The 27,245-nt window shown below is 46.5% G+C and overlaps 1 protein-coding gene and 1 pseudogene across 1 annotated transcript; both read left to right on the forward strand.

Moving 5' to 3' along the window:
* Positions 1-1,628: 1,628 nt before the first annotated feature.
* On the forward strand, positions 1,629-2,495 carry LOC101937906 (chemerin-like receptor 1). Its single transcript, XM_005312705.2, has one exon. The coding sequence runs from the start codon at positions 1,629-1,631 to the stop codon at positions 2,493-2,495; it is 867 nt and encodes a 288-aa protein (XP_005312762.2).
* Positions 2,496-19,586: 17,091 nt separating this feature from the next.
* Positions 19,587-20,453, forward strand: LOC101937618 (chemerin-like receptor 1; annotated as a pseudogene).
* The last annotated feature ends 6,792 nt before the right edge of the window (positions 20,454-27,245 follow it).

A 27,245-nucleotide genomic window follows, 5' to 3' on the forward strand; every position in this document is an offset into this window, starting at 1 on the left:
AGATGAAGGCAGGTTGCAGGCTGGGCTGTGGTTTGTGTGGTCTCCAGCACACAGCGAGGGTTTCCTTAGCCTTGGCTGGTCTGTAACATGGCCCGGGTGGAGCGGTGGGTTCCCTGCATGAAAGGCAGGGACGAGACTCTCACGCATCCCCCTCCCAGCGGGGCTCTGTTCGCTTTCCCCAGCCAGGAGCGGTTCGAGGGCAGAGTCCCAGCTGGTGTCTCTGCTCCTGGGACCTCACCCACTGGTGTCAACTGGACATGGCTGTCTCAGCCCCTGCTCTCTGCTGCACTCACCTGCCCCAGAATGCGGGCAGCCAATGCAGACACCTTGCTAGGCCCCAGCACAGGGGAGAGCTTGTGGTTTGTTTGACATCTGCATGTAGCTGTGGGTGATGAAAACCTTCAAGGCTTTGCAGACATGATCGGACCCAGCCACGTCCTGTGATGTCTCCCCGTTGTCCCCGCCCTGCCAGATATACCCCCACACGAACAGCTCCCTGCTCTGAGATGAGCCAGTCTGGGCGAGCTGCAGGCATCGCGTTGGGGACCTGGGACGGGGGTCAACTCTGAGACGCTGAGTCCCCCAAGACACGGGTAAGGAAATGAGGTAAACCCTCCAGCTGCCCCACTGGATCTCATTCTCACCCCCCCACACCACTGCCCCCTTGATCTCCCCTTCCTGCTATCCCCATCCCTTCCCCTCGATGCTCTGGATAGAGCCGGTTGAAATTATTTGTGGGTCTTCTTGTCAAAGGTCAGCGTCCCCTGTCACGCTGGACAGACCCACAGGGAGAAACAGGCCTAGGCGCAGCGAGCTCACACTCTAAACAGACAAATATTTGGAGGGGAAACTGAGGCACAGAGCCATGCTGTGACTTGTCCAGGCTCCTCAATCAGTTCAGTGACAGAGTCTGGGATGGAACCCAGGAGTCCGGACTCCCTGTCTATCCACTAAAATAGACTCTTGCAATTAAAAAAAAAAAAGCTTTTGACTTCTTACTGGTCTTTTCTTCCTCTGGTGTTTTGCCAGGTGGCTTTTTTGTCATTGTTGTCTTTTCAATCTTATTTTCTCCTCTTGGGGAGTTGCTCTCCATCACTGGAGGTTTCTATACCTGGGTTCTTTTGGTGGGATTTTGGCCACCAGGCTCCACTATCTCACACTCCTCCCTCCCCCAAAATGGCCCAAACCAAACAAAAACTCCACTTAAAGTGAAGGGGGTGGAGAAGAATCACTTTCAAAAAATTCATTTTTTTTTAAAAGGGGAGGGAAACAATTATTCCTTTTTTTTTTTAACCAAGATGGGAAAACCAGCTCCTTTGGGAAACTAACAGCAAGAAGATTATTTGGGAATTTTAGTGAGTCTTCAGGGGTGGTCGCTTATATCTCTGTCTCTGTATCTTGGACACCTCCATTGGCCAGCTCCCCTTGCCTAGAAATAAAACTTTTCAGCAAGAAGCAAAGGGGTGTGTTTTTTAAACATTTGATTTAGTAGAAACCAAACTCTGTCCATGTCCCCTCCTGGTGCCCGTTTCATCGCTCTTCTATCCTTTGCTCAGTACAACGTCTGCGCTGACCCCGCCGAGCCCTGACGTGAAGGAGGCGATATTGTGACTGCAACTCTTCCAAGCATGGAGTTCCTCCGAATTCTCTTCCTGGTGCTGAGTGGCATGGCCTTCCTTGCCGGGGTGCCACTGAATGGCTACATCCTCTTTTTAGCTAACTGCCATGTGGAGAAGACAGCCAGTGCCTTTTGGTTCTGGAGCCGGGCCATGACCGATTTCATCTTCATCATCTTCCTGCCCCTCAGATTCACCTCCATCTTCATCCTGGACTTAAGCTGGGCCAAGACGCTGAGCAGCGCCGTCACCTCCTTCCACATGTTCTCCAGCGCCTTCTTCCTCACCACCCTCAGTGTCGATCGCTGCATCCTTGTGGCACGCCCTGAGTGGACCTGGAACCATCGCATGCCCCTGCTGGCTTTCGGGATGTTTCTGGGCATGTGGGCCCTGTCTGCTGGTTTCAGCTCACGGTACGGTGATCTCTGGGAATACCTCCTCTCACCTGCCAGCACCAGCATGAATTTTCATCCAGATGAAGGCAGGGTGAAGGCCGCCATTATGATCCAGTTCCTGGTTGGGTTTCTGATCCCACTAGCCTTGATATTAATCCCAACCTGCTACATCGTTCTAGCTGCCAAGCTGAGAAGGAATAGGCTGATCCAGTCCACCAAGCCACTCAAGATCCTTCTTGGTTTGATCCCGACCTTTTTCCTCTGCTGGCTGCCATATCACGTCTTGTTCTTCTTGCAGATCTCAGCTACATACCCTCGGCCTCTTCTGAACATAGGAAGCACTTTTGCTTGTGTCCTGACATATTTCAGCAGCTGTCTCAACCCCATATTCTACCTCACCATGGAGGAAGAGTTTCTGAGGTACCGGGAATTTGCATGTAACCCCCAAACCATGGACAACTCAGGGTCAGAGCTGGCTGAATAGGGGAATGGGTGGAATTGTCAATATTTGCATGGAGAAAGAATTCCATTAGCTGGGACATGTAACTTCCTCTTGATGCCCAAATTGTGATTTTTTTTGTCCTTATTCAGAGAAGAGCCATGAGAATGATTACAGGGTTCAAAAACCTGCCTTAGAGTGAGAGACACCAGGAGCGCAGTGTATTTAGCTTAACAAAGAGATGGTGAAGGGGTGACCTGATCATAGTCTGTAAGTACCTACGTGGGGAACAAATATTTAATAATGGGCTCTTCAATCTAGGAGAGGAAGGTCTGACAAAGTTCCTCCTTTGCCTTGGTGGGTCCTACGCTTTTTGGTGGATTTGCTCCTCAGAGGTTCACGGCAGCCCTCAGTTTGGCCACTTCTGCTAGAGGCTCAAACCTGCCGTTCACTCAGATAATCTCATCACTGTCCAGCCTGGGGGAAATGGAGAACAATCTTTGCAGTCTCTGTGTCCCACCTAATGGGTCAGGGACAGGCCAGATCCCTTTCCTAGACCTTCCCTTCTGGTATTGCTCACAGAGCAGGTCAACGTCTGCTGTGTCTGACCAGAAGTTGGGGCGATGGGGGGAACCCGGGCCCACTCTCTACACCAGGTTGCAGCCCAGGGCCCTGTGGATAGCAGCTGTCTACAATGTTCCCTGTATCAGCTGTGTGACAGCAACAACTCCCTGGGCTACTTCCCCATGGTCCCCTCCCAGCACCGTCTTTATCCTCACTGCAGGATCTTCCGCCTGAACCCTGATCACGTTTGTACTCCAGCAGCTTCTCACTCTCTGCTCCTTGCGCACCCTCCACTAAGTGATGGGAGGTCCTTTTTAAACCAGGTGTCCTGATTAGCCTGCCTGCCATAATTGATTCTAGTATGTTCTTAATTGGCTCCAGTTGTCTTAATTAGCCTGCCTGTCTTAATTGGTTCTAGCAGGTTCCTGACTGCTCTAGTGCAGCCCCTGCTCTGGTCACTCAGGGAACAGAAAACGGTTCATCCAGTGACCAGTATATTTGCCCTCGACCAGACTCCTGTACCCCACTGGTCTGGGTCTGTCACAAAGGTGTCTAACACGATCCAGTGAACAGAAGTTGAACTTAGACAAATTCAGACTCACCATTGGAGCCATTTCCCCAGGGTTGTGGTGGACCCTCCATCACTGGCAATTTTAAATCAAGCTGGGAAGATTTTCTAAAAGCTCTGCTCTAGGAATTATTTGGGGCAGTTCTCTAGCCCGTGTGACCTGGGAGGTCTGACAAGATGATCACACTGGTCCCTTCCAGCTTTGGAATCTATCATTTTAATTCAATATATTAGTCTTGGTTTTGTTCATTTTTAGATTATATTGGGGCATTTGTTTCTTTATGGTCTGTCCTTTTCTCCATGTCATTATTCTTCTCATCATAGAATATCAGGGTTGGAAGGGACTCAGGAGGTATCTAGTCCAACCCCCTGCTCAGAACAGGACCGATCCCCAGACAAATTTTCAACCCAGAATCCTAAATGGCCCCCTCAAAGATTGAACTCACAACCCTGGGTTTAGCAGACCAATGCTCAAACCACTGAGCTATTCCTCCCCCCAAAAAGACATGACCATGTCATGTTTGCTCCCAGTGCGTCTCCAGCTCTTCTTCTTTCCTGTGTTTGTTGAAGATCAAGGGGTCTATTAAACAAAAGGGTCTAAGTTCCATTTTTAAAAATGTTTAGGCCCATAGGAACCTAGCTGAGAGTCAATGAGACATAACTTAAGATCATAAGAATGGCCATATTGAGTCAGACCAAAGTTCCATCTAGCCCAGTATCCTGTCTTCCGACAGTGGCCTTTGCCAGGTGCCCCAGAGGGAATGAACAGAGCAGGGAATCATCGAGTGATCCATCCCCTGTTGTCCATTCCCAGCTTCTGTCAAACAGAGGCTAGGGACACCATTCCTGCCCATCCTGGCTAATAGCCATTGATGGACCTATCCTCCATGAATTTATCCAGTTCTTTTTTGAACCCTGTTAAAGTCTTGGCCTTCACAACATCCTCTGGCAAGGAGTTCCACAGGCTGACTGTACGTTGCATGAAGAAATACTTCCATTTGTTTCTTTTACACCAGCTGCCTATTAATTTCATTGGGTGACCCTTCTAGTGTTATGAGAAGCATAAATAACACTTCCCTATTTACTTTCTCCACACCAGTCAGGATTTTATATACCTCAATCATATTCCCCCTTAGTCGTTTCTTTTCCAAGCTGAGAAGTCCCAGTCTTATTAATCTCTCCTCATATGGAAGCTGTTCCATATGCCTAATCATTTTTGTAGCCCTTTTCTGAACCTTTTCCAATTCCAATATATCTTTTTTGAGATGGGGCGACCACATCTGCACGCAGTATTCAAGATGTGGGTGTACCATGGATTTATATAGAGGCAATATGATATTTTCAGTCTTATTATTTATCCTGTTCTTAATGATTCCCAATATTCTGTTCTCTTTTTTACCTGCCACTGCACATTGAGTGGATGTTTTCAAAGAACTATCAATAGTGACTCCAAGATCACTTTCTTGAGTGATCTTTTATAGAGAAAATTCCACCAATTTTCTGTGACGCCTATTATGTCAATCTTCTTATTTAATATGAGGCACTCTAGTTCACCCATCTTATTATTTGGACTTCTAGAATAAGTATATAAGCATTTTAAAAATTGTCACTTTTTTAGCTGTCTGCCATTACATGATGTAATTGAATTCATTTAGGCTTCTATGGGTGAGATTTTCAAAAGTACCTAAGTGAGTTAGGTGCTTAACACCTATTCACTCTCAATGGGAATTTGGCACCTAATTCCCTTAGCCAACTTTAAAAATCTAGTCCTGTATCTTTATTGCCAAGTCCATGCCTTAAAACCTCATGAGACGCCTCTAAAAACAAAATGAGATTAGTTTGAAAAGTTTGGGTTCTTCTTTTTACCTCCTGATTTTTTTGGGCCATTTCAACCTTTTATCTGTAACAACAAAGGCCAGAAACTTGTTAAAAAAACAAACAAATGGAAAAGAAAGCTGAATTTCCCACCTAATCATATGATTCCAGGATCTGGGGGCTTGGAGGAAAATGAGAAGCATGACGACTGCCACAACCAAATTGTAAGAGTCGGAGATGATACAAAACTCTTCCAAAAGTTTCAGAAAACCTAAAATATCCAGCTCTGTTTTAGAAGCCAATGGAGTGAGGTGGTATTTAAAATATTGGGGACTTTAAATAAAATGTGTGGCTGTGCCTTGTGAGGTAGCATTAAAAAATTCTTGATCTGTTGATAATTAATAACCTGTTGAACTGTATGCGCTGTCATTGTATGGGGAGTTATGAAGGTTTTCTATGTGCGTATTACTGAAATAAGTTGTGATGTTGGGAACACCCACAACCAGCCTTTCAGGTACGACAATGGGGGAGCTGGACAGCGTTAATCAGTGTTAATCATCAACCACACAAGAATCCAATCTCTCAGGAACCGTATAATATGGAAATTTCTCAGTGAAAACACGTAGACAATGGAGACTGTTTGACCCAAGTCATAGCAAAATATATTTCCAGCAAACTGGAAGAAACTACAAAAGAGGGGAAGTGACATCACCGCTTGGCCTCACTCCCCGCACAACTCAACGCCTGGAAACACAACTGGAAGACAAAGACTTTTCCTTGAAAAGTTTGGTATCAGGCTGGAAGACAAGCCCAGCCTGTGTATTGAGGATCTGTCACCTCCTTGTACCATCTGCCAGGGTGAGTCATGGCTTGATTCAAATCCTGTCTAGTTTACAGAACTCAGACTGTGAATTTACTTTTATTTCTTAGGTAACCAACTTTGATCTCTATGCTCACTGCTTATAATCACTTAAAATCCATCTGGCTGTAGTTAATAAACCTGATTTATATTCTAGCTAAAACGGTGTGTTTGGTTGAAGTGCTGGGAAATCTCAGCTCAGTTTACAAAGGCTGGTGTTTGTGCTCTCCACATCGGAGGAGGTGACAACTGGGTAATAAACTTACGCTGGTCAGGCTTCTGACCAGTGCAGAATGGTACATTTCTGGGCTGCAAGGCCAGCAAGCCGGGGGGAATTGACTGGAGCCTCCCTATTGATGGTTCATGAGTGGCTGGGACGCCATTCGTGGATCTCAGCTGGGTGTGTCCCTGCCTGGGGATGGCTGTGTAAGTGCAGGACCTGCCAGAAGTTTGTAGCCTGACACAATATCACAGTGTGAGAGGAACATCCCAGGTTGGTGGGACAGGAGGGCTCCACAGTCCCACAGCCCAGCTTGCACTCTGGGAACCTGGTCACAGTTGCTTTTAAAACCAGTGTCTCAATGAATCCTGACATTCCTGACCAAAATTAATGCAGCTATCGCCATTTGCTACGTCACTGGCTGTTCTCTAGAGTCCAACCAATCCACCGGCCAATCGTGGAGAAGACACAATGTCGTGTGGCTCACAGCCAGTTAAGCGAAGAGTCACAATCCACCTGCCACCTGGCAATGTCTCTCCAGGATGTTCGAGGGGTGACTGGGGGTGAAGGGCGGCAGGGTTCACCCACAAATCACTCCCGACCCAGCGGCACTTCAGGGGCCCAAGCTGGGTCTGGTGTTTCTCCAGGTGTGAACAGGCTGAATTTTTGCAATGATGCGCCCGCAGCTCAGCCCTGCTCTCGGGCTGTGGCTGCTGCGGATGTGGGCGACCGTCTCTGCACACGGGATCCGACAGCCTTCATCACGAGAGGCCTGAGTGCTGAGCCGAGCTGTTTGAGGCTTGCACGGAGCTGGCCGCCTTGGAGGCTTTGCAGACCCGGCTTTGTGAGCAACTCCCACCTCCGCTGAGCCACCCCCCGTGTTCACCCCCGAGAGGACAGCTTCCTGCCCCCAGACACATCCATGGGTCGGGGGGGGGGGGAGCTGCACTTGGTGTATGTGTGTTGCAGGAATCAATTCTGAGATGCCGTGTCTGATTCCCCCAGGACATAGGTAAGAAAGTGAGATTAAACCTTCCACCTTCCATGCTAGGGTGAAATCCACAACACCTGCCCCCCAGATCTGTCTCTACCCCCTACCCCACGTTCCTACCTGCCCCCTTTCCCCCCACAGCAGCCCGCCCAGAACCCTACCAGCTTCCCATAGCAGCCTCCCCACATCCCTCACTGCCCCCACACTGGTACCGCACTCCCTGGATTGAAATGGTTCCCATCATATACAGGGTTCAAAGTTTGAGTCAGTGGCTCTCAGCATCCCTAGTACACAAATTTTTCCAGAAACCCTGACCCCACCCCACTCCCCACTTCAGCCCTCCACACCAAATCCCTCCCTGTCACTTGTATAAATAGCCTCCATGCCCCACCCCAGAGGTGGCCACATGTCAGTGTGCAAAGACCCTATAGACCAGTGGCTCTCAACCTTTCCAGATTACTGGAATGTTTTCAACGATGCGGCCGCAGCTCAGCTCTCTGAGCGGCTTTCTCATCCTTTCAGGAGCCTCATTTGTCTTGTGTATCCCGAAGCTTCTCCTCACTGGAAAAACTACTTGTTTACAAAATCAGACATAAAAATACAAGGGTCACAGCACACTCGTACTGATAAATAGTTGACTCTCATTTTACCATATAATGATACAATAAATCATTGGAATATCAATTTTCTACTTACATTTCAGTGGACAGTACATAGAGCAGTATAAACAAGTCATTGTATGAAATTTTAGTTTCTACTGGCTATGCTAGTGCTTTGCATGTTGCCTAGTTTTCAATAGGCTAATATCTAGAGGAGTCGATGTACCCGCTGGAAGATCTCTGTGTACCCCCGGTTGATAACCACTGCTATAGACTGTTTTCCAAAGGGATGACGATGGCTGTAAATCCAACTGGCCAGTAGAGGGGAGCATCCACACAATTCAGTTGCTGGTCAGAAACTGGCAATCAAGTCACCCCATCATGACACTAGCAAGTGATGTTGGTATAACTACGTCACTCGGGGGTGTGGAACCGCCCCCCTGGGTGAGGCTGTTATACCGACCTAACGCCCAGTGTAGACAACACTTCTCCGGTCAGCACAGCTACCACCTCTCAGGGGTCGGCGGTGGATTAACTACGCCGATGGGAGAAGCTCTCACCTCAGCATAGACAGTGTCTTCACTGAGCCGCTACAGGGACACAGCTGCATCGGTGCAACCTTCCCAGTGTAGACGTGTCCTTTGATAAACTGAATTGACTGAGCTCCTGGCGTCTGTCTCTGTGGAGCTCGGGGTCCAGTCTTGTCTCTGACCCCTCTCCTGATGCTCAACAACCTTCTTGAAGGGTGGGCACCAGAACCAGACAGAGGATCCCAGCTGTGGTTGTACCAGGGCCGGATCCACATGGAAAATCACCTCCCTGCTCCTAATCGAGATTCCCCTGTTGATGCATCCCAGGATGGCTGGAGTCCTGTTGACTCTGGGAGCTCACATTGAGCTGAAAAGTGCCCCCACGCCTGAGGCCTCCAGGCAAATCATGAGAGATGAAGGCAGGTTGCAGGCCGGGCTTTGGTTTGTGTGGTCTCTAGACAGAGCGACGGTTTCCTTAGCCTTGGCTGGTCTGTAACGTGGCCCGGGCCGAGGGGTGGGTTCCCTGAACGAAAGGCAGGGACGAGACTCTCACGCATCCCCCTCCCTGCAGGGCTCTGTTCACTTTCCCCAGCCAGGAGGGGCTGGAGAGCAGAGTCCCAGCTGGCATCTCTGCTCCTGGGACCTTGAATGGTGGAGTCGGCTGGAGGTTGCTATCTCAGCCCCGGATCTCCAATGCGGGCCCCGCCCTCCTGCCCACAGATGTGGAAAGCCGAATGCAGACACCTTGCTAGGGCCCAGCAGGGAGAGGGGAGCTGTTAGAGGGTGTTCCCTCCACCCTCCCACTTCCCTGGTTCTTGTCAAGCAGACAGCAAGCAGCAAAAGACCAGCAGTCCGTAGTGCAGACAATGCAATGTTTATTGGGGTTAATGTCTCTCAAGCATGATTCCAATTTCCCTTCCCCCACTTCCTGTTTGACCCCAGTTTATATAGTAATATTCTCAGCTATACCTTAACCAATCATTTTACTGAAATGTAACCAACCAATCCTAACATACTATAACATAATTCTCTAACCAATTATATCCCACTACATTAATTAACTGACACCTAGCAAAATTAATTATACAGCAGACAATTAGAGAACCAGACAGATTAACAATAGAAAACTGGGGGCCATAAAGATAAAACATACTGAAATGAGGGTTTCACAACCACAGCCATTGAGAAGTGATTTCTTGCCAGACAGGATGCTATCAAACTAAGTTTTCTTTAACCATATTAAGATCTGTTTCTTTATCTGGTGGAGATGGACACTATCAGGACAGGATCGTCTTCCTAACAGCCCAATACCCCCTTATTTCAGTGTGGCTGGTTTGGGGTATGAGGATGTGACCATTTGCTTTCCAGTTTATGGCTGCCCCTGCTGCTTATCCAAAGGCCTGAGCCTAAGAACCAGGCCTCAGACTCTCCTGGTGAGAGAAGGCCCAGATACAGGCAGACTGTGGTTTTGATTCTTTGTTTTTATACCCCTGTAACTAGCTAAGTGATAAAAATACACCGAATTTCTTAAAGTATAGGCCAATACAGACAGGCCTGAATATTTATATTGTAACACTCCACCTTTTTCTTTTTCTTTTGGGATCCTGCTGCCTAGGTATCCCTGGAAAAGCATAGGACATACAGCGACACATTTCCTGATAGGGCCAGGCATCACGGTGGAACAGGCTCTGTCTGTCCCACTGCCCCTGGTGTGGTACAATCCCCTGCACCTTCTCTGGTACGGGCATACCACACCTATTCCAATTAATGCTCCAGACTTCCCATTTTAGTGGGCCTGATAAGTTTGGGTCTGGATTGTCTAGTACATTAGGCTGGAGGGCCTATTAAATTACTTACGGGTTATAATAATTGGCCGTTCTTTAGAGGGTTGTGCCCCTCTTGACTGTTTCCCTATACAACGTAACACAACTATATTAAAAACACACCAACCGCCATGATAATCCACAGCAACTCTGAGAGTCCTGACCACTATAGTATAGTTCAACATCCCGGCCACTACCAAAGACACGGTTTCTCCCCCTTCGATAGGGTTAAAATTCTGTCAATGCAGTTCTGATGTGTGTATTGTAAGTCTGTCCAACTATTGACGGTCGCAGTGAGTTGCTCCTGTAATCTGTGCATACTCTGGTCCATATTGTGTGTCCATTGAATATCCAAAGTGAAATTCTGTATTGTTTACACCAATTTCACTACTTGGTACGGGATGGGGTAACAGGTGCTGGTTCAATTGTTTACAATGATTCAGTCCACTGATCCATTAGTGCACCACAATCCAGGTCGCAATGTATAGACATTTATAATTTGCTCATCTACTGGTATGGTTTTGCCTCCTAGTGTTACATTACAGGATTGCATACACTCCCAACAGAATACCCCATGCCCCATATACTTTACCCCTAAATGCCCCCCTGTTACTCCTAGAGGGTTCAGGGGGACCACCTTAGTTGCATTCCCTTCCCATTGTATCATGGTTACAATTACACAAGTACTGGCCCCACAGGTCGGGGATATTTTCCAGGTGGATGGGTATATTTTCCCAAGTGTGGATCTATATGGGTTAGCCTCCCAATTTAACACCAAAAGCCATTGTTCTGACCAAGCGTCTCTCATGATATCCATTAACATTATTAACTGAGCATTAACCTACACACACGTTAGCCTTCTGAAGCCATCCTGCCCAGGTCACAAGGGTTCCTGCCCAATGAGTTACCCGCAGGTTCACCTCTACTACCGTCCTCCATCCCGTGGCAATTGCTGATAGTTGCTGTGCCATTCATTCATTGATTTCTTGCTGAAATCTCACATTTTGGCTCATCAATTGTTTGGTTACACACGCATCTCCCAGATTCCATGTGCCCAGCAGAGTGTTCCCTACTGCCTACAATCCCCTTGTCCAACGACGATTCCAGGTGCGCCCCCTCACCCACCAATCAAATTGTTTTTTCCATCCTTTTATGTACACAGTACAGTTGGGATGATTTTGGTCCACCCACCATTCCTTGGGACATATTCACAGCTCCAGGCTGTGGCCAATTTAAATTCAGGTTCTTCCAACTTGGCTTCCATAGCACCTGCAGGGTTACATTTTGCAAAATGGTTAACTCATCATACACCCAATGTCCCAAAGGGAATTTTATGCCTTGTGTAATATGTACATAACAATCACACCTTTTGGGGATCATCTTCCATGGAAGTATCATTGTGGTTACACATGGTAACGTCACATTCTAATTGTGGGGTGTTCTTTTCCCAAGAGGGTTCATACACCCCAGGAGGGATGTGCGATCTCGTTATTCAGAAACACTTCCTGAATATGTGCAGTGATGATGTAAAGAAGTATTTGTGGGACAAAAAGGAAATATTCCGCAATATCACTGGAGTCGTCATACTGTGGACACAGTCGCTCCCATTTATGGATATTTGAGGAAGTGGAGCCAGCAGGTGGAGGGTTTTGTCTTTTCACCTACATTAGAGCCAGTTCATGCTTTTGGGCCTCCCTCTGGGCCTCCCTAGCTCTCTTGTGGGCAGCTGCCTCTGCCTCCACCCTTGCGGTCTCTGCCTCCATAGCTCTCTTGTGGGCAGTTTCCTCCCTGGCTTTTTCTGCATTAATTTCTGATTGTCTTACTTCTATCCGTCCCTTATGTTCGTTTTCTTTCTCTGTTGCTTCCAGTCTAGCCAGCTCTAGTTTGGTAGCTGCTTCACTGGTCGTCATTTTACTGCTTTCTTCTGCTGGGACTCACCCCCCTGCAGTTCACTGAAACTGGGATGCACTCAGCTCAGGGGATTCTTAGTTAACAGAGACTTTCACAGTGCCCAGTGTTCAGCCTTTCTGGGCAATTTGCACCCTATGCAGTTTTAGCTTCTTCTGATCTTCCTTCTCACTTATTTCGTTTCCTTTTCTGTCCCTACTTCCCTTACCCGAAATAAGCAAACAGAAAATAACAAGCCAGTAACCACTTTGTCTGTTCTCCAGCCAGCACACTTAAAACTCACTTAAAATCACTACCACTATCTCAAAGCAATCAGCTGTGCACAGATCCCGCTCGACTACACCACTGTGATGGGTTGGATCACAAAAACTGCCTTGGGAGCTGCCCCCAATGTACCAAGACTACTTCTATCCCTCTTTTCCCTGCCAGCTCAGGACTCCAGCACCCTGTCTTGCTGAGCCAGATACTCCCGTCTGCTCCAACACAGACCCAGGGTCTGACTTACTTGCCCCAAAGCTGCAGGTTTACCTGAAAATAGCTCACAGAAGTGTGCTTGTCTTTTGCACTCAGATGCCCAACTCGCAATGGGGTCTAAACCCAAATAAATCCATTTTATTCTCCACCGGGTTGGGATTCCCCCATCTAATCTATAAACCATATATCGACACTGCCAAATTCCTGTTTGAGGGTTGGTGGTACATCTTTCTATGGGGAAATTCTTATAGTCCTAATTAGCTTCATTTCCACTAGCTGTGGGTGTAGCAATCCATGTATTTCCTCCTTTTCACACTGCACATCGTGGGATTTGAGTAGAATTTATAACGGTAACAATTGTGATTAGCAGTAATGATCATTCCCTCCAGGGCCAGGGAATTCCCATCTTTTTCTCCTTTGTGGGTTAACCTGTAATACACACATGACAGAATGTATGCGTCTCCTTTCCCAATCCCCTGTTTTCACTTTATCTGTGTGCAGTGAACCCACTGTTGCCCTCCATTTTCTGTACCCAATAGAAACAGGCTGGGCCCCAATCGGTCAAGGCCCAGGTAGGGGCCCTTCCTTTGAGGAGCTGGGAATGGGTGGTGTTGACCTGGAATTTTGTACATTGCTAGATCTCCCACCGTGGGTAGATCACGCTCCCAGGGCAGGTCGTACCATGCTTTGACTCTTTCTGCTCCTTGCTTGTCTTGCCAGGACACTGCCTTCTGTACCTGTTTCACATGGTCGATTAGGGCTAAAATCCATTCTTGTGTTAGGTGTGTGTAGTGACTTCCCCAGATACTGGGGTAAGTGGATTTTCCCACCGTTACATGGGCCTTCCCATGAGAGCTTTGTATGGAGAAAATCCAGTGCCCTTTATTCTCGTGCCCTTATTCTCATTAAGACAAAGGGAAGTAACAGTAACCAGTTTTTTCCTCCCATTTACACTCTCTTTCTCAGCTCACTTTTGATGGCGTGGTTCATGCGTTCCACCTGCCCTGCAGCTAGTGGGTGATAAGCCATAGGGAACAACTGTGTGATTACAGTGAGGGCTGAGAGCTCCCCTGTCATAACTAGAAAGGGAAGGGTAACAGCCCTCCTGTGTACAATACTATAAAATCTCTCCTGGCCAGAGACTCCAAAATCCTTTTACCTCTAAAGGGTTAAGAAGCTCAGGTAACCTGGCTGACACGTGACCCAAAGGACCAATAAGGGGACAAGATACTTTCAAATCTTGGTGGGGGGGGAGGCTTTTGTTTGTGCTCTTTATTTTGGGGGTTGTTCGCTCTTGGGACTAAGAGGGACCAGACATCAATCCAGGCTCTCCAAATCTTTCTGAACAAGTCTCTCATATTTCAAACTTGTAAGTAAGAGCCAGGCAAGGCGTGTTAGTTTAATCTTTGTTTTCTCAACTTGTAAATGTACCTTTTGCTAGAGTGTTTATCTCTGTTTGCTGTAGCTTTGAACTTAAGGCTAGAGGGGGTTCCTCTGGGCTCTTTGAATCTGATTACCCTGTAAAGTTATTTTCCATCCTGATTTTACAAAGATGATTTTTACCTTTCTTTCTTTAATTAAAAGCCTTCTTTTTAAGAACCTGATTGATTTTTCCTTGTTTTAAGATCCAAGGGGTTTTGGATCAGTGTTCACCAGGGAATTGGTGGAGAGTCTCTCAAGGCTACCCAGGGAAGGGAGTTAGCACATTGGGATTGGTGGCAGCAAAAGCAGATCTAAGCTGGTAGTTAAGCTTAGAAGTTTTCATGCAGGCTCCCACATCTGTACCCTAAAGTTCGGAGTGGGGAAGGAGCCTTGACATCCCCTAACAGATTTGACTGGAAAGCAGCTCTTTGGTCTGAGTCAATCACCTTTGGGACCCCCCAACAAGTTAATACCTCATTTACCAATTTTTTTGCAGTTACCTGGGCTGTTTGATACTGTGTGGGGAACGCATCCACCCACCTGCTGAAAGTATCCACCACCACCAACATGAATCATTTTTGTCTGTGATCTGGTGGTAGGGGTCTTGTGTAGTCAATTTGTATTCTTTCCCAAGGTCCCCTTGGGGCATGTCTCATTAAGTCTCCCCTTAGCACCTTGTCAGGTGGATTGTGCCTGGCAAAGATTTTAAATCGGCTGCCATTCCTGGCCACCAGCACAATTTTTTAAAGTTCAGAGTGCCTCCTCAAACCCAGGGTGTCCCCCTGCCAAGCTCCCATGCACCCAACTTAAGAAAGTTGTCTGGCTTCCTTGAGGACATAGCTTTACTGGTCCTTCAGTTGTTAGGACACACCAAATATCTTCCCTTAGTACCACTTTTGGCCCATGTCTATCCCCAAGTTTTGTGATGCCTTCCAGACCTGGGTCAGATTCTTGCAACTCCTGAATTCGACCGCCATGGATCCCTGTCCACCCCACTTCTTCTTACCACTGCTACAGTGGTAGCAGCACACTCGGCTGTGGTTCCCATGGCAATGTGGGTGCCTCTGTTGCAGCCCGCTTAGCCTTTGTATCAACCAGGTTATTCCCTTTGCTTAGGGGTCCTGTTTTTTTGTGTCTAGGGTGACCAGACATCAAATGTGAAAAATCAGAACAGGGGTTGGGGGGTAATAGGAGCCTATATAAGAAAAAGACCCCAAAATCGGGACTGTCTCTATAAAATCAGGATATCTGCTCACCCTACTTGTGTGCCTTTACTTTTACCACATTGCTTCATGCAAAGCTGTGACTAAGCTCCTCCACTCGTTTCCACCAGCTAGCATGCTTGATTGTGGAGCTGTCAGTTGTCCTGAAATGATTATCCGCCCACCATCTCAGCATCCATGTGACCCCACAAAATACATCATCTGAATCCACCACCACCCAACATTCTGCCTCAAATTTGGGATCTACTTCAGTTAAAATTGTAAGGAAGGCTGCCAGTTCTGCCTCTTGTACTGACCTTACTTCTAGTGAGAAACCAATGGTGCTGACTGTCTCAGTTCCTCTGATTTCCACAGCAGCTAAGCCTGCAGATTTTCACCCCCCGATACATACAATTTCCATCCAAAAACTATCCCTTTGTCCCCTCCTTTACCTGACTGGGATTAGCCACCCGAAACACTTGGTGTTGGCTTTTACCTGGGCTGGCTTCACCAATGTGAAGGTGTAATCCAGCTACCCAGACCACAGGTTCCTTTAACCCTTCTGCAGTACAGGTCTGTCGCATCTTACGTGCATTTAACATGCGCGATTTCAGCTTTACGCGGTCAGCAAAAAAAAAAAAAAAAAAAAATTTAAATACTGTTTCTGTAGTGCGGGTAATTCCGCCCGCCATTACACTCAATGTAATTTTGACTATATGCGATTTTCGCTTTAGGCGTTGACTGCGGAACGTAACCCCAGCGTAAGATGAGACAGACCTGTAATGTTTTCAGCTTGTAGTGCCAGTAACCACTTTGCCATACGCTGCCCACTCACTTGTCCCTGTAAAATAGTATGCATGTTTAACAGCCAGAGGTGGTCATGATGGAGCTGGATTATTATCTTCTGCATTCCCGTGAGGTATTTGAATTTCCCTACCCCTCAGTAGGTACATCACTACACCTTTTCACACCATCCATATTTAAGTTCCACAGCACTCAAAAGTCCAGAGGCAAAGGCAACAGGTCGGTCCACCACTGACCAGACCCCGTAACTACCATCATGAGAGTCTGTGATACCCTCTCCAAGCAGCCGCACAGACTCTTGAGGAGGGGGACTTACCTGGCTGCTACTCACCTGTCCAATGCGATACATCTGAATCATGGCACCAAGATGTTAGAGGGCTTTTCCTCCACCCTCCCACTTCCCTGATTCTTGTCAAGCAGACAGCAAACAGCAAAAGACCAGCAGTCCGTAGTGCAGACAATGTGATGTTCATTGGGGTTAATTTCCAGCAAGCATAATTCCAATTTCCATTCCCTCCCTTCCTGTTTGACCCCAATTTATATAGTAATATTTTCAGCTATACCTTAATCAATCATCTTACTGAAATGTAACTAACCAGTCATAACATATTGTAAAATAATTCTCTAACCAATTGTATCCCACTACCCTAATGAATTTCCACCTAGCAAAATGAATTATACGTCAGACAGAAACAATTAGAGAACCAGACAGATTGACAATAGAAAAGTGTGGGCAATAAAGATGAAACATACAGAAATGAGGGTTTCACAACCACAACCATTGAGAAGTGATTTCTTGCCAGACAGGATGCTATCAAATTAAGTTTTCTTTAACCATCTTAAGATCTGTTTCTTTATCTGGTGGTGATGGGTACTATCAGGAAAGGATAGTCTTCCTAACAGCTGTGACAAAGTTCCTCCTCTATCTTGGTGGGTCCTGCGCTTATTGGCGGATTTTCTTGCCTCAGAGATTCACCATGTGGGTTGGGGAACAGCCCAGAGACCTTCCCCTCTGGAAGAACCCACAGTCCAGGTCAATTGGGAGGTTTACAGGGAATCCGGGCCTGCCCTCTACTCCGGGTTCCAGCCCAGGGCCCTGGGGATTGCAGCTGTCTATAGTGCCTCCTGTAACAGCTGCATGACAGCTACAACTCCCTGGGCTACTTCCCCATGGCCTCCTCCAAACACTTTCCTTATTCTCACCACAGGACCTTCCTCCTGGTGTCTGACAATGCTTGTGCTCCTCGGTCCTCCAGCAGCACACGCACACCCTCTCAGCTCCTTGCGCCTCTTGCTCCCAGCTCCTCACACTCACCCCACAAACTGAAGTGAGATCCTTTTAAAACCCAGGTGCCCTGATTAGCCTGCCTTAATTGATTCTAGCAGCTTCTTCTTAATTGGCTCCAGGTGTTCTAATTAGCCTGCCTGCCTTAACTGGTTCTAGCAGGTTCCTGATTACTCTAGTGCAGCCCTGCTCTGGTCACTCAGGGAACAGAAAACTACTCATCCAGTGACCAGTATATTTGCCCTCGACCAGACTCCTGTACCCCACTGGTCTGGGTCTGTCACACAGCCCAATACCTCCTTATTTCAGTGTGACTGGTTTGGGATGTGAGGATGTGACTGTTCACTTCCCACTTATGGCTGCCCCTGCTGCTTAGCCAAAGGCCTTAGCCTAAGAACAGACCTCAGACTGTCATAGAATCATAGAATATCAGGGTTGGAAGGGATCTCAGTCTATCTAGTCCAACCTCCGGCTCAAAGCAGAACCAATCCCCAACGAAACCATCACAGCCAGGGCTTTATCAAACCTGACCTTAAAAAACTCTAAGGAAGATTTCTCCACCTCCCTAGGTAACCCATTCCAGTGCTTCACCAGCCTCCTAGTGAAAAGGTTTTTCCTAATATCCAACCTAGACCTCCCCCACTTTCAACTTGAGGTCATTACTCCTTCTTCTGTCATCTGGTACCACTGAGAACAGCCTAGACCCATTCTCTTTGGAACCACCTTTCAGGTAGTTGAAAGCAGCTATTAAATCCCCCCACATTCTTCCTCTATTCTGCAGACTAAATAATCCCAGTTCCCTCAGCCTCTCCTCATAAATCATGTGCTCTGGCCTCTAATCATTTTTGTTTCCCTCCGGTGGACTCTTTTCAATTTTTCCAAATCCTTCTTGTAGAGTGAGGCTAAAAACTGGACACAGTATTCCAGATGAGACCTCATCAACACCAAATACAGGGGAATGATCACATCCCTCGATCTGCCGGCAACACTCGTACTTATACAGCCCAAAATGCTGTTAGCCTTCCTGGCAACAAGGGCACAACTGTCGACTCATATCCAGCTTGTCATCCACTGTAACCCCTAGGTCTTTTTCTGAAGAACTGCTGCCTAGCCATTCGGTCCCTAGTCTGTAACAGTGCATGGGATTCTTCCATCCTAAATGCAGGACTCTGCACTTGTCCTTGTTGAACCTCATCAGGTTTCTTTTGGCCCAATCCTCTAATTTGTCTAGGTCCCTCTGTATCCTATCCCTACCCTCCAGTGTAGATACCACACCTCCCAGTTTAGTGTCATCTGCAAACTTGTAGACGGGGAAATCCACACCATCCTCCTGATCATTAACGAATTATCCTAGTGAGAGGAGGCCCATACACAGGCGGACTGTGATTTTGATTCTTTGTTTTTATACGCTTGTAACTAGCAAAGTGGTAAAAATACACCTAAGTTCTTAAAGTGTGGGCTTTTACAGGCTGACCTGAATATCTATATTCTAACAGGAGCTTGTGGTTCACATAACGTCTGCATGTAGCTGTGGGTGCCAGAGGCCTTCCAGTCTTTGCAGAAGTATTTGGACCCAGCCACATGCTGTGATCTCCACTCATTGTTCTCCCCGCCCCAGATACACCCTCACATGAACGGCTTCCTCCTCCGGGCTGAGCCAGTCCAGGAGAGCTGCAGGCATTGCGTTGGGGACCTTGGATGGGGGTCGACTCTGAGACGCTGCATCCCCCAAGTCACGGGTAAGATAATGAGGTAAACCCCCCAGCTTACTCACTGGATCTCCTTCTGTCCTGCCCCCACACCACTGCCCCCGGATCTTCCCCCTTCCAGTGGCTCCAATCCCCTCCCCTCATCCGCTCTGGTTAGAACCGGTTGAAATTATTTGCGGGGCCTGTTGTCAGAGGTCAGACCTGGGGAGTTTTCAAACTCTGAGGAGATTATAAACTCTGCGGCTGTCATCTCCTGGAGCCTTTTTCATTGCTCTTCCTTCCTTTGCTCAGCACAACATCTGCACTGCCCAAGCTGAGCCGCGAGGAGAAGGAGGGGCTATTGTGACTGTACCTTTTCCAAGAATGGAGTACCTCCAAGTTCCTTTCCTGGTGCTGTGTGGCATGGCCTTCCTCGCCGGAGTGGCATTGAACGGCTACATCTTCTTTGTTGCCAGCTGCCATGTGGAGAGGACGGCCAGTGCCGTGTGGTTCTGGAACCGGGCCCTGTCCGATTTCATCTTCATCATCTTCCTGCCCCTCAGATTCACCTCCTTCTTCATCCTGGACTTAAATGGGGCCAACATGCTGAGCAGCAGCATCACCTCCTTCCACATGTTCTCCAGCGCCTTCTTCCTCACCACCATCAGTGTCGATCGCTGCATCCTCGTGGCACGCCCTGAGTGGGCCCGGAACGACCGCACGCCACCATTAGCTTTCATTATGGGTTTGGGCATGTGGGCCCTGTCTCTTGGGTTCAGCTTGCGGTAAGGTGATCTCTGGGAATCCCTCCTCTCACCTGACAGCACCAGCCTGAATTTCCGAGGGGATGAATGGAGGGTGAAGGCCGCCATTGCAATCCAGTTCCTGGTCGGGTTTCTGATCCCATTCGCCTTGATCTTGATTCCAACATTCTACATTATTCTAGCTTCCAAGCTGAGAAGGAACAGGCTGATCCAGTCCACCAAGCCACTCAAGATCCTTCTTGGTTTGATCCCGACCTTTTTCCTCTGCTGGCTGCCGTATCACGTCTTCTACTTCTTGATGATGTCAGCTAATTACCCTCTGTCTCTTTTGAACAGAGGAAGGGCTTTTGCTTATGTCCTGACATATTTCAGCAGCTGCCTCAACCCCATCTTGTATCTCACCATGGAGGAAGAGTTTCTGAGGTACCAGCAACGTGCACGCAACTGCCAAACCAACGACAACTTGAGGACAGAGCTGGTTGGATAGGGAAATGGATGGAATTGTTGATATTTGCATGGAGAAAGAATTCTGTTCACTGGGACATGTAACTTCCTCTTGATCCCAAAATTCTTATTTTTAGCAAGTGAATTTTTTGGCCTGATTCATAGAAGAGCAACGAGAATGATTACTGGATTAGAAAACCTGCCTTACAATGAGAAACTCAAGGAGTGCAATCTATTTAGCTTAACAAAGAGAAGGTGAAGGGGTGATTTGATCACAGTCTCAAAGTACCTGCCTGGGGAACAAATATTTCATAACGGGATCTTCAGTCTAGCAGAGGAAGGTTTAACATGATCCAGTGAAGAGAAGTTGAACCTAGACAAATTCAGACTGGAAATGAGGTCTCAATTTTTAATGGTCAGAGTAACTGAGCATTTGAGCCATTTCCCAAGGGTCGTGGTGGATCCTCCATCACTGGCAATGTTAAATCCAGCTGGGATGTTTGTCTAAAAGCTCTGCTCTTGGAATTGTTTTGGGGCAGTCTCTGGCCCGTGTGACCCAGGAGGTCAGACGAGATGATCACACTCGTCCCTTCCAGCCTTGGAATGCATGAATCTGTCATTTTTACAAAATATATGGATTCTTGGTTTTTCTCATTTTTAGATTATTTTGGAGAATTAGGTTTTTTATGGTCTGTCCTTTTCTATGTCCTTGTGTCATTATGCTTCCCATCATGTCATCTTTACTCCCAGTGGAGCTTTTTTTCCTGTGTTTGTTGAAAAAAAGGGTAACATTTGCAAAAGGGTCTAAATCCTATTTTTAAAAGTGTTTAGGCCCTTAGGAACCTCGCAATGAGTCAATGAGAACATAGCATAATATAACCCTGACAAAGAGTTGCAAAATCTGATTCTGCATTGTGTGAAGTATCAGGGGGTAGCCGTGTTAGTCTGTATCCACAAAAACAACATTGAGTCTGGTGGCACCTTAAAGACTAACAGATTTATTTGGGCATAAGCTTTCGTGAGTAAAAACCTCACTTCTTCGGATGCATTGTGTGAAGAAATACTTCACACAGAGTTTCCCAGGCTGACTATGCGTTGCGTGCAGAAATACTTCCTTTTATTTGTTTATATACTTCCTTTTCTTTCTTTTCAACATGCTGGCTATTCATTTCATTTGGTGACCCCCTAGTTCTTGTGTAATGGGAAGGAGTAAATAACACTTCCTTTTTCACTTTCTCCACATCAGTCAGGATTTTATAGAGCTCTATCATATCCCCGCATAGTCATCTCTTTTCTAAGCTGAAAAGTCTTCTTTATCTCTCCTCCTACGGAAGCTGTCCAATACCCCTAATCATTTTTGTAGCCCTTTTCTGAACCTTTTCCTATTCCAATATATCATTTTTGAGATGGGGTGACCACATGTACACGCAGTATTCAAGATGTCGGCATACCATGCATTTTTATAGAGTTAATATGATATTTTCAATCTTATTATCTATCCTTTTCTTAATGACTCCCAACATTCTGTTTGCCTTTTTGACTGCCGCTGCACATTGAGTGGATGTGTTCAGAGAACTATCCACAATGACTCCAAGATCTCTTTCTTAAGTGGTAACAGCAAATTTAGACCCCATGGTTTTATATGTATAGTTGGGATTATGGTTTCCAATGTATCAACATTGAATTTCACCTGCCATTTTGTTGCCCAGTCACCCAGTTTTGTGAGAACCCTTTGTAACTCCTCACAGTCTCCGTTGGACTTAACTATCTTAGAATCATAGAATCATAGAATATCAGGGTTGGAAGGGACCTCAGGAGGTCATCTAGTCCAACCTCCTGCTCAAAGCAGGACCAATTCCCAACTAAATCATCCCAGCCAGGGCTTTGACAAGCCTGACCTTAAAAACCTCTAAGGAAGGAGATTCCACCACCTCCCTAGGTAACCCATTCCAGTGCTTCACCACCCTCCTACTGAAAACGTTTTTCCTAATATCCAACCTAAACCTCCCCCACTGCAACTTGAGACCATTACTCCTTGTTGAGTAGTTTTGTATCATCTGAAAATGTTGCCACCTCACTGTTTATCTCTTTTTCCAGATTGTTTATGAATAAGTTGAAGAGTACTGGTCCCAGTACAGACTCCTGGGGTACATCGCTATTTACCTGTCTCCATTCTGAATACTGACCATTTATTCCTACCGTTTGTTTCCTATCATTTAACCAGTTATTGATATATGGGAAGACTTTCACCCTAACTTCACAATAGCTTACTTTGCTTAAGAGTCTTCAGTGAGGGAATTTCGTGCTTCTGATTAACTTAATTTTTTTTTCATATGACTTTTTGCATCTTTGGCTAGCTGTTCTTCAAATTCTTTTTTGGTCTTTCTAACTATAGTTTTACACTTCTTTTGACAGAGTTTATGCCCCATTCTATTTTCCTGAATAGGATTTAACTTCCACTTTTTTAAAGATACCTTTTTGCCTCTCAAAACTTCTTTATTTTCTTATTTATCCACGGTGGCACTTTTTTGGTTCCCTTACTATGTTTTTTTAATTTGGGGGATACATTTAAGTTGAGCCTCTATAATGGTGTCTTTTCAAAGTTTCCATACAGCTTGCAGGGATTTCACTTTTGGAACTGTAGCGTTTCATTTCTTTTTTACTAACTTCCTCATCTTTGTGCAGTTTTCTTTTCTAAAATTAAATGCTACCATGGTGGGCTGGTGTGATGTTTCCCCCACCACAGGGATGTTAATTTCATTATATTATGCTCCCTATTACCAAGCGCTTCAGTCATATTGACCCTTGGACCAGAACCTGTGATCCACTTAGGGCTAAATCAAGAATTGGCTCACCCCTTGTGGGTTCCAGGACTGCTCCCTGAAGCAGTCATTTAAGGTGTCAAGAATCTTTATCTCTGCATCTTGTCCTGAAGTGACATGTGTCCCTATATTGACTGGAGAGTTGAAATCCCCCATTATTATTGAGTTTTTTAAATTTTAATAGCTTCTCTAATCTTCCAGAATATTTCACAGTCACTATCACCATCCTGGTCAGGTGGTCGGTAATATATCCCTACTCTGTATTCTTATTATTCGGGCATGGAATTATTCTCCATTGAGATTCTATGGTACAGTTTGGTTCATTTAAGATTTTTCTTCCTATGACTCCATGCTTTCTTTCACATAGAGTGCCACTGCCCCACCATCACGACCTTTTCTGTCCTTCCTATATATTGTGTACCCTGGTATTTCTGTGTCCCATTGATAATCCTCATTCCACTAAGCTTCTGTCATGCATGTTATGTTGATGTCCTCATTTCATACGTGGCACTCAGGTTCACCATCTTATTATTTAGACTTCTAGCATTTTTATATAAGAACTTAAATGCCAATTTTTAGCTGTCTCCTATTATGTGATGTAATTGAATCGACATAGGCTTCTACTGGTGAGATTTTCAAAAGCACCCATGTGAGTTAGTTGCTTCACTCCTGAATTTAATGGGAATTTGGCACCTAATTCCCTTAGCCGCATTTTAAAATCTAGTCCTGTGTCTTCTTTGCCAAACCCGAGCCTTGAAACCTCATGAGCCACAACCTAACATATGAGATTGGTTTGAAAAGTAAGACATTTGGGTTCTTCTTTTTTGCTGTATTTTTTGTTGGGGGTGGGAGGGGTATGTCAAACTTTTCTCTGCAACAATGAAGGCTGGAAACTTACCTAAAAAAAACAAACGAAAATGGAAATTCCCACCTAATCATCTGATTCCAGGATCTCGGGCTTGGAGGAAAAGATGAAGCATGGAGAATGCCACTTCAAAATTGAAAGAGTCAACGACGCTACAAAACTTTACCAAAAGTTTTAGAAAACCAGAACTATCCAGCTCTGTTTTGGAAGCCAATGGAGTGAGGAGGTGTTTAAAATATAGGGGACTTAAAATAAAATGTGTGGCTGTTGCGCTCTGTACCTCAAAACAGCACCCTGGTACCCCCATATTCACCACTGTCATATAAATATGAACAAAGTCTGCCTTGTGAGGTATCATTAAAAAAGTCTTGATATGTAGATTATTAATATCCTGTTGAATTGTATGTGCTGTCATTGTATGGGGAGTTATAAAGTTTTGCTATGTGTGTGTTACTGAAATAAGTTGTGTTGTAGGGAACACCCACAACCAGCCTTTCAGGTACAACAATGGAAGAGCCAGACAGCGTTATTGGCTCATCAAGACCATCCAAGAATCCACTATCTCAGGAACTGAATACAATGGAGAGATCTCAGAGAGAGAACGTAGACAATGGAGACTACTTGACCCAAGTCATAGCAAAGCTGGAAGAAACTATAAAAGAAAGGCAGTGACATCACCACTTGTCCTCACTCCCACCACAACTCAACTCCTGGAAATATGTCTGAAGGACAAAGACTTTGAAATGGGGCAATTTGGTATCAGGCTGGAAGACAAGCCCAGCCTGTGTATGGAGGATCTGTCACCTGCTTGTACCATCTGCAAGGGTGACACACAGCTTGATTCAAATCCTGTTTCATTTTTAGAACTCAGACTGCAAATTTACTTTTACTTCTTGTGTAACCAAACGTGATCTCTATGCTCGCTGCTTATAATCACTTTAAATCTGTCTGTACTTAATAAACCTGTTTTATATTCTACCTAAAACTGCGTGTTTGGCTGAAGTTCTTGTGAAATCTCAGCTCAGTTTACAAAGACTGGTGTGTGTTCTCTCCGTGTCGGGGGAGACGCCGACTGGGTAATGAACTTACACTGGCCAGGCTTCTCACCAAGGCAGGATGGCACATTTCTGGACTGCAAGACCAGGGAGCCAGGTGGGGGGGATTGCCTGGAGCCTCCCAATTGGTGGTTCATGAGTGGGTGGGAGGTCATTCATGCAACTCAGCAGGGTGTGTCCCTGCCTGGGGATGGCTGTGGAGCACAGGATCTGTGAGAAGTCTGCAGCTTGACACAGCATCACCGTGTGAGAGGGACACCCCAGGTTGGTGGGGCACAAGGCTCAGATGTCCCACAGTCCAGGATGCACGACAGGAACCCTGTCACAGTGACTTTTTAAAACAGTGTCTCAATGAATCCTGATATTCCTTGTCAAAATTAATGTAGCTTTTGCCCTTCGCTACGTCGCTGGCCACTCTCCAGTTTCCAACCCATCCACCAACCAGGTGTGGTGCAAACACAATGTCATGTGTCTCACAGCCAACGAATCGAGAGATTCTTGATCCACTCCCCACCTGGCAAGGTCTCTCCAGAAGGTTTGAGGAGTGACTGGGGTGAAGGGTGGCAGGATTCTTGCATGAATCACTCTTGACCCAGCAGCACTTCAGGGGCCTAGCTGGGTCTGGTGCATTTCCAGCAGTGAATGGGCTGAATTTTTGCCACGATGCAACCGCAGCTCAGCTCCTGCTCATGCTGCAGCTGAAGGGTGGGTGCCAGAACCAGACACAGGATCCCAGTGGTGGTTGTACCAGGTCCGGATCCAGAGTGAAAATCCCATCCCTGCTCCTAATTGAGAAAAGTGCCTCCACACCTGAGGCTTCCAGGCAAATGATGAAACCAGAAGGCAGGTTGGAGACTGTGGTTTGTGTGGTCTCTAATACAGAGCGAGGGTTTCTTAGCATTCGCTGGCCTGTAACGTGGCCCAGGCTGAGGGGGGTTCCCTGCAGCAAAGCAGGTCTGAGAATTTCATGCGTCCGACTCCCAGCAGGGCTCTGTTCGCTTTCCCCAGCCAGGAGGGGCTGGAGGCCAGAGTCCCAGCTGGTGTCTCTGCTCCTGGGCCCTCGCACGGTGGAGTCAGCTGGACGTTCGGCTCTCCGATGGGGGCCCTGTCACCGGCCCACGGCAGTGGACAGTCGAATGCAGACACCTTGCTAGGCCCAACAGAGTGGGAGGAGCTGTTAGAGGGTGTTCCCTCCACCCTCCCATTTCCCTGGTTCTTGTCACACAGACAGCAAGCAGCAAAAGACCAGCAGCCCATAGTGCAGACAATGTGATGTTTATTGGGGTTAATGTCCAGCAAGTTTGATTCCAATTTCCTTCCTCCACTTCCTGTTTGACCCCAGTTTCTATAGTAATATTCTGAGCTATACCTTAACCAATCATTTGACTGAAATTTTACTAACCAATCCTAACACAATTCTCTAACCAATTTTATTCCACTACCCTCAATAATTAACACCTAACAAAATGAATTATACAGGAGACAGAAACAATTACAGAGCCAGACAGATTAAGAATAGAAAAGTGGGGGTCATAAAGACCAAATATACATAAATGAGGGTTTCACAACCACAACCATTGATCAGTGATTTCTTGCCTATATCAAACTAAGTTTTCTTTAACCATCTTAAGATGTGTTTCTTTATCTGGTGGTAATGGGCACTATCAGGACAGGATCGTCTTCCTAACAGCCCAATACCCCCTTATGTCAGTGTGGCTGGTTTGGGATGTGAGGATGTGACCGTTCACTTCCTAGCTTATGTCTGCCCCTGCTGCTTAGCCTAAGAACAAGGCTCAGACTATCCTGGTGAGAGAAGGCCCAGACACAGGTGGACTGGGATTTTCCTTCTTTGTTTTTATATCCCTGTAACTAGCTAAGTGATAAAAAGACACCTAAGTTCTTAAAGTATAGGCCTTTACAGGCAGGCCTGAATATCTATATTCTAACAGGAGCTTGTGGTTCGCATAACATCTGCATGTAGCTGTGGGTGCCGGAGGCCTTCCAGGCTTTGCAGAAGTATTCGGACTCAGCCACATCCTGTGATCTCCACTCATGGTTCTCCCCGCACCACATGAACAGCTTCCTCCTTCGGG

The sequence above is a fragment of the Chrysemys picta genome, chromosome 20 (genome assembly GCF_011386835.1).
Source record: "Chrysemys picta bellii isolate R12L10 chromosome 20, ASM1138683v2, whole genome shotgun sequence".
NCBI lineage: Eukaryota > Metazoa > Chordata > Testudines > Emydidae > Chrysemys > Chrysemys picta.

What these genes read in the sequence shown, in the direction of transcription:
- LOC101937906 (XM_005312705.2), top strand. Translation starts at nt 1,629, where the DNA reads ATGGAGTTCCTCCGAATTCTCTTCCTGGTGCTGAGTGGCATGGCCTTC.